This window comes from Teleopsis dalmanni, chromosome 1 (genome assembly GCF_002237135.1).
Source record: "Teleopsis dalmanni isolate 2A chromosome 1, ASM223713v2, whole genome shotgun sequence".
Lineage (NCBI taxonomy): Eukaryota > Metazoa > Arthropoda > Insecta > Diptera > Diopsidae > Teleopsis > Teleopsis dalmanni.
Window position 1 is genome coordinate 128,622,896 of NC_051846.1, and position 10,166 is coordinate 128,633,061.

Genomic DNA, 10,166 nt, shown 5'->3' on the forward strand with positions numbered 1-10,166 from the left:
CAAGTCGAACGATGACTACTACGGAACAACGATATACACAAATTGATAAAGAGGCACTAGCTATTGTGTGGGCAGTGCAAAAATTTTTCAAATACTTATATGCTCGTCATTGGATATTGATCACGGATCATAAGCCGTTATCACAGATTCTTAAACCTAATAAATCGCTTCCAGTACTATGTATAAGTAGAATGGCTAACTATGCAGAGTTTTTAAGCAGATTCGATTTCGAAGTTATATATAAAAATTCAAAAGCAAACGCAAATGCCGATTATTTGTCACGTGCTTCCCTTCAACAAATAAATCAATTGCAACAAATAGTAACGACTCATTCAGATGAATGTGATGAGTTCGATAATTTCATGATTTGCCAGATAAATCAGTTGCCTGTTAAAGCAGAACGTATTGCAATAGAAACCAGAAAGGACAAGCATCTCGGCAAGATAATCAGAATACTGGAAAGTGGCCGCTGTTTAAAAAGAGAAGGTTATAAATCGCCAGAAGCGAGTTACGTGTTGTCATCAGGGTGCTTGACGTTCGAACATCGGGTCGTTATCCCTCCACATTATCGACAAAGATTACTAGAGAATCTACACACATCGCACTTAGGAATGGTAAAAATGAATAGCATTGCTCGTTCTTTTATATATTGGCTAGGAATAGACAAAGATATTGAGAATATGGCCAATGAGTGTGATGGGTGCGCGAGACAAGCGAATAAGCCGGTGTAACGACATAAATTTTTACAATAAATTTTTGTGCTACATATTATCTAGAAGAAGAAAAAAATAAAGTCTGTTCGTAAACTAACTACCACCGCTACCCACGATATAAAGAAAAAAACTCACATGAAGAAAATTGAAGCGGAGTTATCTAAAAAAATATGAAATTGAATTAAAATGTTTATTTAAAATATCATGGACATTACCTGCGATCCCCGATTCCAACGTGCCGCGGGCATCGATACATGTGCAGAATCTAAAAATATACGAAAAAAATTTAATTTGTTTGTTACAAATTTTATGAATGAAAACAAAAAAAAAAAAACTTGTAAAGAAATTCTAAACACAACAACACTGAACAATTATTACCGAAAACACGTTTAATTATTAAATAAATATCTATTTAAAATATATATAAATAAAATAATACACAAAATAATTTAACACTCATGCTTGTACGATTTTATTTTTATACACGTAAACAAAACAAACTCCGGCAGCAACTAAGCACATCAACACTAGTTTTTTTGTATTATTTCTAATTTATTTCTTTTCTTTTCATATTTAGATTTGAATAATATTAAATTCACAAAATATATATGTATATTTCATACCTTGTTTTGAATTATTAATACACTTTATTTTTAATAATAAAATATAAATTAGAGAGAGAAAAAAACACACACGAAATAAAAAAACACTACGCGTAGTAAATACTCAAAGTCGCGGCGAAGTAAAAGAAGAGGAAAACAAGCAAACACGAAAAGACACAAGCAGTACACAGTAGAACACAAAAAGTTCAACTTCACGGCGAAGTGAACTACAGCAAGTAATACCGGTGCGCTACACCAAAAAGCTCCGGTATGCTCGATATAAAAGGAGGAACATTTCATGTAATAGGGGACTTGGTTTTCGACAAGTAAAGGAACAAGTACTCTGGCTCATTGAGCCTTCTGGTAAATTTTACCAAAGACTTGAAATTTTACTTATCCAAGACAAGTACACTGGCCTATTGGTCACCTGGCACATTTTGCCAAAACCCTGGCTCCTTCAGCCAAACGTAGTCTTATGTATATTATTTTTTAAACTGGCTCATTCGGCCAAATGATTTCTTTTACAGTACAAGGTATTCATTGGTTTTTTATAACAACAGAGGAGAGGACCTAGAACGTCACACTGTCCTGCCAGAAATCTGCTAACGAGTAACACACTAGGGAATAATAATTTTTGTCGTCAACGGCGATCCATACATATTTTTTTGTAATTTAAAAAAAAAATAAAAGAATGCTTTAAGTGAATAATAACTTATTATATGTTGAATTTGTTTAATTATACTTTGTTAATAATAAGTCTTTTTTTTTATGAAATAAATAAAAATATATAATTTATATCTTTATAAATAACGTTCTTTCTTCTAAAACAACGTCTCAGCGAAACTATAAATAAATTGTCTCGACTCTGGTCGACGGCTGAGGATACCCCAACTAAAAATTTTTGAACGTCGCCCAAAGTGTCGTTACACCGGCGAAATGCGATAGTCATCATTGGGAATACCCAAAAGGACTATGGGAACGTATTCATATTGATTATGCAGAGCCATTTGAAGGGGCAATGTTACTAGTTTCACTGGACTTTATTTAATAATTACAATTTTACAATTTTATTAAAATAAATAAATATTTCGTCACGTATCAGAATTTCACGTGTTGTCTTCTTTCGTTGTCAAATCAGACACACACTATGCTCCTGTCAAAAGTGACAATGTTTTCTTTACAGGGTTGTCATTAGAGTATTTTATCAGGGTTGACAGTTCGGGCCTTCCTGACCTAAATCGTCCTCGATTTCGTTTTCGATTTCATCTAATTCAGGACACGAGTGACACCATGGTTTAAGTTTATCGGATGAGAAGATTGAGGTGAATCTACGGCTCGTTAATTGCACTCCTGGTATATCTTCAACAAGATAGCGGTCTTTTGGAAGTATTTTAGAGATGATGTAGAGTCCTCGATATTTAGGTTCAAGTTTCCTGGATTCGCCCGTGGCGGCGGACTCGTTTTCGATGACGATGAGATCACCTTCCTCATATACAAACGGTTTTATATGTTTAGCGTCGAAACGTGCCTTCCAACGCTCACGTTCACGCTCGATATTCTTTGCGGCTTGCTGACGCTTTTCACCGGTTGTTGAGACAATAACTTCCGCTTTGTTGTCGTTGTGATAGCAGCAATTAGCCGGTTCTGGGTGACGTCTCGTAACTTAAAGTCAAACACCAGTTCGTTTGGACTGAACCCTGATGTACTGTTTTTTTGCGAATTGATCGTCCATTGGAGATTATGAAGCATAGTATCCCAATGTTTCGGATTTTCAGTTGACGTTTGCAGGAACGATAGTATTGTTTGATTGGCTCGTTCAACCTGACCGTTGGAGCGAGGTGTACGTACAGCAGTTTTTATATGTTGTATATTGTTCTTTTCACAGTATGCGTGAAATTGAGTCGAAGTAAATGTGGTTCCACGATCGCTGACGATTATCGTAGGCAACCCGAAATAACTGGAGATATCGTTGAGAGCGTTTATAACAGGAGCTGTCTTAGTGTTACGTACAGCTTTAACGATTAGAAATTTTGAAAAGGCGTCAGAGACTGCTAAGACATAGCAGTTTCCTCTCTTACTTTTGATGAACGGCCCAAGATGATCGATGTGGATTAGTCGAAATTTTTTTTTTTTTTTTTATCGTAGTGCATTTGCCCTTCAGGTTTTCCCCCACGTAACAGCACTCTACGCATGCGGAAATATATTCTCTAACATACTTGCGCATTTTGGGAAACCAGAAATTTTGCTTGATGCGTTCTATCGTCTTATCGGTTGCAAAATGTCCCATATCATCATGGCATGCATGCACTACTCTCCATCGTACTGCTTTAGGTACGACGAATTTCAGACCATGGTCGGTACGGCGATAAAGTCGGTAATTCTGAAGTTGGTAATCGTTTTTCAATTGCGTTGCCTGGATGGATGATTTATCACCCTTTAAAATGTCGATAATTTCTACGAGCGACTTGTCTTGAAGCTGCATCGTGAACAGCCAGTCGTCTTTACTTGCTGTTACTTTCATTACAAACCCAGCCGGTTCGACCTCATTAGGTGGCTCGTCTGGTGATCGACTTAACGCGTCGACATGAGCGAGACGATTTCCTTGGCGATGGATTGTTTCAAAGTCATACTCAAGTAGCTTCATCCACCAGCGTGCAATTTTCGGTTTTAGTTCTTTATTCGCTTTCACTGTAGCAATTGCAGAACAATCTGTCACGACACGAAAATGTTTTCCAAGCAGATAGATTCTAAAACGATCTAGTGTTTCGACAATAGCAAGAGTCTCGAGCTCATAGCTATGGTACTTACTTTCGGCTTCAGTACAGTGACGGCTATAATAGAATACCGGCTTCCAACGTTTACCGTCTGTAGACTGCATAAGAACGCCTGCGAGACCTACACTACTGGCGTCAGTATGTACTTCGTGCTCGGCTACGCTATCATATAAAACAAGTACCGGACCGCTACTAAGTATTTGGATTAATTTTTGAAAAGCTAGCTGCTGCTCCGCTCCCCAAGTAAAAGTATGTTCTGACGAGCGAAGAAGCTTCGTAATTGGTTTTGTGATTAATGAATAATCTCGAACGAATTTTCTAAAAAATCCCGTCAATCCTAAAAATCGACGGACTTCGGTTATATTTGTAGGTATTTTAAAGTTTTTGATCGCTGTTACTTTTAGAAGGCCTGGCGTTATTCCGTTTTTGTTTATAACGTGACCTAAGTACACTAGCTCTGTAGATAGGAATTTACACTTAGAAAAACGTAAGGTAAGGTTGTTTTCTTTTAACAAATGTAGAATTTTTTGTAGTCGGTTTAACCCTTCATCAATTGATTGACTTGGTATAATGACATCGTCAAGGTATACAAGAATTTCTCCTTTAGTCATTTGTGAAGCAATTTGGTTCATAGTAGTTTGAAATACAGCCGGGGCATTTACTAACCCAAATGGCATTCGATTATATTCGTAATGTGCATCAGTAGTTACAAAAGCGGTGTATTGCTTAGAAGATTCTTCAATTTCTATCTGGTGGTATCCCATTCGTAGATCTAACGTCGTGAAGTAGTTATTTCCGGCCAGCTGAGCAAATTGTTCTTCCATATTTGGCATTGGATACGGGTTTTTCTTCGTGATTTTGTTTAAACATCTATAGTCGACACAAAGTCGATGTTCTCCATTTTTTTTCTCAACTAGCACGATTGGAGATGCGAATGGCGAATCGGATGGTCGTATAATATCGTTCTCTTGTAATTCTGCGATAATATTGGATACAATTTCACGTTTTACAAACGGTAATCGATATGGTTTCATACAAACGGGGGTATCAGTAGTGAGTTGTATTTTCATTTTGTTAGTCACACACTTACCTATTTCAGCCAAAGATTCGGCGAATACGGAACTATATTCTGATAAAAGACTTTTTAATTTTTCGGTTTGAAATTTGTTCATGTCAGCAGTAACTTGTGAATTTTCTATTTGACATCGAGTGCCTTCTATAATAACACGGTTTCCTTCATGGCACAATATGTCTCGACCCAGAAGTATGTCTTCCGGAATAAGATCATCTTCAACAATCAGCATATCCACACTGAATTTATTTAGGTCCACTTCAACGATCGCATGTATTTTAGAAATACATTCATATTTACCACCTGCAAAGCCTGTAAGAGATACAGAGCAGTTCGTGTGGTTTTCAAAGTTTTTAGCAAAAGATTCGCGTACGAGTGTGTGAACACTACCTAAGTCTATAAATGATTTTGCATCGAAATTATTTACTTTAATTTGTTTTATTACATTATCTTTATTTTTATTAGAAGATTGTTCACTAATTTTATTAATTGTCGGATTAGATTTAAATATTTTTTTATCGGGACAGTTGTCAGTTTTATGTGTGGTGCGATTGCAATTGGCACAGCGTTCTTTTCGTTTTGGTTCTGGACATTTAGACGAGTAATGGCCAACCTTTGAGCAGTTAAAACATTTAACATTCTTCTCATTGTTCGTTTTGAAATTTTTTCCGTATGTTACGTTTTTGGTCTCAACGTTGCGAGCGGTATATGATGAAAATTGATTTTTCGCTTGGGTCGGAAAATTTTTAACTTCGTTGTATACGGTATAATTATTTATATCTCTAAGCAGATCGTTGTATGACACATAATCATTTGAAATTTTTTTTCTCAAGTCCGGGTCATTTATTCCCAATATTATATATCGTGCTATTGCTGATTCGGGTATTCCACCTCTAGTGCCTATAGATACCATTTTATAAAAATATTCCTGCGGAGTCACGTTACCTTGTCGTTTGGTATGCGCCATTTCAAGATGAACATCAGCAATATTTTCACTAGAAGGAAAATCAGCAGTAAACTTCGCAACAAACTGTGGCCATGTTAAGAATATTTCTTGTGCATCCACCCAGAATTTTGCATGACCATGCAATTTTTGCTGGACTGCAAACAGTAAAACTTGATCGTTCCAATTATATGCGTCCCGTAAGCTTTCTATCCGCTTGATAAATTGTTTTGAGGAGCTCGACTTGTCCGATGATGGGTCGAAATTCGGCAGAAGGGTGATTACATCACGCACATTTCCAAATTGATTTTGGCATTGTAATGGAGAAACAGTCGGAATATTTTGAGACGCAATATCATGTCTTCGGTGTAGTGAATCCATATGATTCACTGTTGCCATATTGTAAGCACAATTTGTCGCAGGTTGTGAGATCGAGCGCGTTGTTGATGCTTGTAAAAAGTTTTCATTTCTGCCAAAAACTGGACAATTGTTAGCCGCATTTGGCAAGGGCGGTTGTTGTATCGGAGCTGATGACTGAAATAACTGTGGTGTTGTTGGTCCAAGAGGATTAGCGTGGACATAAGAAATCGTTGGATATTGTTGCGATATAGATGTATATGGAACACTCATAACGGCACAGTTATTACTCAACATATTATTGTTTACGCTTGTCTGCATTTCAGGACACATTATTGGTGAATTTAAAACAGTTGAGCAGACTGGCTTTACGTTTGACGTGGTCATGTAATTACCTATTGGTGACGACATTACCGGCGGTTGAAACATTTGACTTGTTGTAATTACATTTTGGTTTTTAACCTCTTGTAGCTTTTGCATTTGTGCAAGGGATTTTTCTAACACATTAATTCTTTGTGTTAAAGTATCATTCACTGTCTCGTACTCATCATCGTTTTCTATTTCTTCCAGCTGTTTGATTAAATCTTTCTTTTTTCCCTTTGTGCTTACACCAGCATCTTTACATTTTTGTCGTAACTCATTTAACGTGAATTTATAAAAATTCATTTTGTTGTAGTTCCTTGATGTTTTAACTATTATAACGTTTTTTATTTTTTTACTACGTCAATACGTATGCGGTTTTTGAAATCAAATATGAAAAAGATTGCTTTATATGAAACGATCGCTAATTTCATACACGTGCATCTGATTTTCAAAGCGAAAAACAAAAAGTATGTATCCACTAAAACGTTTTCGATTTCGTATGCCGCAAGTGCGAGTGAGATGACACTATATTTAGTTCTACGACACGTCACGAACACTTTCAAAAAGATATGTAAATTGACGCTTACTACGAACGACAGCACAAAACAATTACCCCGAAGAGTCTCAATTTTGCGTAATGTATTTTTTTTGTTTTTCAAACGTATGCAACTTTTATTTTTACACTTTTCGCAGTGCACGCGGATTTCTAATTCCACTTCTGAAGATTTCACTGGACTTTATTTAATAATTACAATTTTACAATTTTATTAAAAAAAAATAAATATTTCGTCACGTATCAGAACTTCACGTGTTGTCTTCTCTCGTTGTCAAATCACACACACTATGCTCCTGTCAAAAGTGATAATGTTTTCTTTACAGGGTTGTCATTAGAGTATTTGATCAGGGTTGACACTACTATATTGATAGAATGGATCCTAAGAGAGATAAAAATATGTCCTTAATTGGTTCAGAGCCGTTTTGTAGACTCACCACTTAAATACTGCTACTACGAAATGGAAGGAGACAAAATTATTAGACAACTGGCTTAATAGTGTAAATCAATCTCAAGAAAAATATTTTTGTACTATCGGTGGGAGTATCAAAGTATCAAGTTAGATACTTTCGCTTAACACGGTAGACTTAAGGACTCTCTGGGTTGATTACTTTACAAATCATTGCAACCTGAGGTATCACTTATATAATTTGGGGTCTCAGATATTGATGTCCATCGTTTTTGTAAAATAAATATAGAGTGTCTAGAGTATATTTTTTGTAAGTATTCAGTTTTTGATAAACAACGGCAACACTTAAGTGATATGTGATGACTCAATGTAATTTATTGAACAATCCTATTACACACAATAGATCTATTGTAGCATATATATATATATATATGTATTTGTTATGTTAATTAATGTATATTATTTTTTTCTAGATAGTCCGATTAAATTATTTGTTAAAATATGTGATATTAGAGGAGCTTGTAATATAATTTATGGAGACCCATTATCTATTGACTATACTACAATAACTGATACGGAATTCAACATTCAAAAAGAAATTGTGAAATCGGCATTTATAAGAACAGATTACGAGACTGCACATAATCTCATATTTATGGCAGCACTTACATATAAGGTAAGTTAACCTCTTAAAAGTTGATTGAATTTATTTCATCAGTGTTTTATTCAAAAAGAATGCTGATCAGAAAAGATATAATGAATGGCGAGACTATATAAAAGATATTATGCATAAAGAAATAAATAAATTGGTGGAACACCCAACTACACAATTTTATATCTCCCATAATGAAATTATACAATTTGTCTCAAGAGCCAAAAATAATTTGGAATTACTTGATTTAAATGATCCATCGACTTTAGAAAAACTTCTGGAAGTTCTAGATCAAATAACTACAGTGAGTGCAAATAATGATATAGCAAGTCAAACCGATGCGCAGGGAAAAAATTTAGAAATGTTGGATAGATATAGGAGTTACTCCGGTGACCGATACACAAATAATAAAGTAAAAACAATCTCTGTGGATTTGGCTTATGTTGAAATGAACTTGCAACTTATACAAGATATACTCAAATCAAGAAGTAGTAATGGCTCTACGGATAACATAAAAGTTACCGAGAGAGTAAATGCATTGGTAGAGAAAATGTGCTACAGTGAGCTAATTCTTAATGAGAACATTAGTAAGTAATAAAGATATAAGAATATTTAATATTGTTACTTAAGTTCTAAAGATTTTATGTATATATATATAAATATTATTTTTGATTATTGCAGAAACAAATTTTGCTAGTATAAGCATTTCTAAAATGACAGGGAATTATCTATTAAAAAAGGAATTTTCCATTTCTGCTATTCATACCAAAGAGGAAGGCTCATTTAAGATACGTCAAGCAAATTTAATATCTGAAACAACTCCATATTGTGTGTCGATAGTGCAATATACTGAAGATTTTTTTACTAATCAAAATAACTACGTTATTAACCTCGCCGTCTTTGACTTAAAAATCCTAACGTCTGTATTAGATTGGAAAGCCAATGAAGCACATCAGGACCCGCATACTCATAGTTTACAAATAAAATTAGCGAAATCTAAATCAGATGAAAATATTGTAAGTTTTTTTAAAGTAAATAATCCGTTTTAAATTAATCATGAATCATTAAACTCATCTTAGTGCCTCTCTAGAAGGAATAGGAATAGTGCTTGGGTAACAGACAATTGCAAGGTTAAGGCTGTTAGTATTCTACATGTGTTCTGTAGTTGCTTCTACTTAGGATACTTCAGGTAATAATAATATCGAATAAGTATAATATTATAGATAGATCAATAAAGAAACACGAATCGAATATACTATTCGATAAAGAATAATAATGGCTAAGATACTTTCATTTATTAATACTTAAAGGGGTTTTTTCGAGGAGTAGTGAACTACAACAACAAAAATTTATTTTATATTATTTTAATTAATTGAATTTTTGGCTGACCATAAAGCTGTTTCGAGTATTGGCAAATACCCATCATCAGTGGTGTTGGAAATAATTCTTGTATTTAATTATTCGTAAATAAATTTTTTCAGACTGCAAGTACCAGGAATCGAAAAATACGTTATTAATACTTTTTAATTAAAAATCAGTAATAATTAGCTTTTTAAAAATGAAAGATAGGTATATTAATACCTATAATAATAGGTATATTATTCTTGCAGCCGAAACGTAGGAAACCGATCCGATAAATGGTTCCAACATTTTTATGTAAAAAGTGTAGATATAAAGTATTAAAATAAATTTCATATTTAATATTCATATTAAAATAAATAATTAAGG

At 34.4% G+C, this 10,166-nt stretch overlaps 1 protein-coding gene across 1 annotated transcript; it reads left to right on the plus strand.

Annotated features, from left to right (window-relative positions):
* Positions 1-8,145: 8,145 nt before the first annotated feature.
* Positions 8,146-9,965, plus strand: LOC119666059. The gene is made up of 6 exons (XM_038075333.1): positions 8,146-8,155; positions 8,260-8,462; positions 8,521-9,025; positions 9,120-9,454; positions 9,518-9,627; positions 9,920-9,965. Exons 1-6 carry the CDS (start codon positions 8,146-8,148, stop codon positions 9,963-9,965), a joined length of 1,209 nt encoding a protein of 402 aa, XP_037931261.1.
* The last annotated feature ends 201 nt before the right edge of the window (positions 9,966-10,166 follow it).

Excerpts from the sequence above, each read along its gene's own strand:
- LOC119666059 (XM_038075333.1), top strand. Across the intron at positions 8,463-8,520 it reads TGGCAGCACTTACATATAAG|AATGCTGATCAGAAAAGATA; the intron begins GTAAGTTAACCT and ends TTATTCAAAAAG. Across the intron at positions 9,455-9,517 it reads CTAAATCAGATGAAAATATT|TGCCTCTCTAGAAGGAATAG; the intron begins GTAAGTTTTTTT and ends AACTCATCTTAG.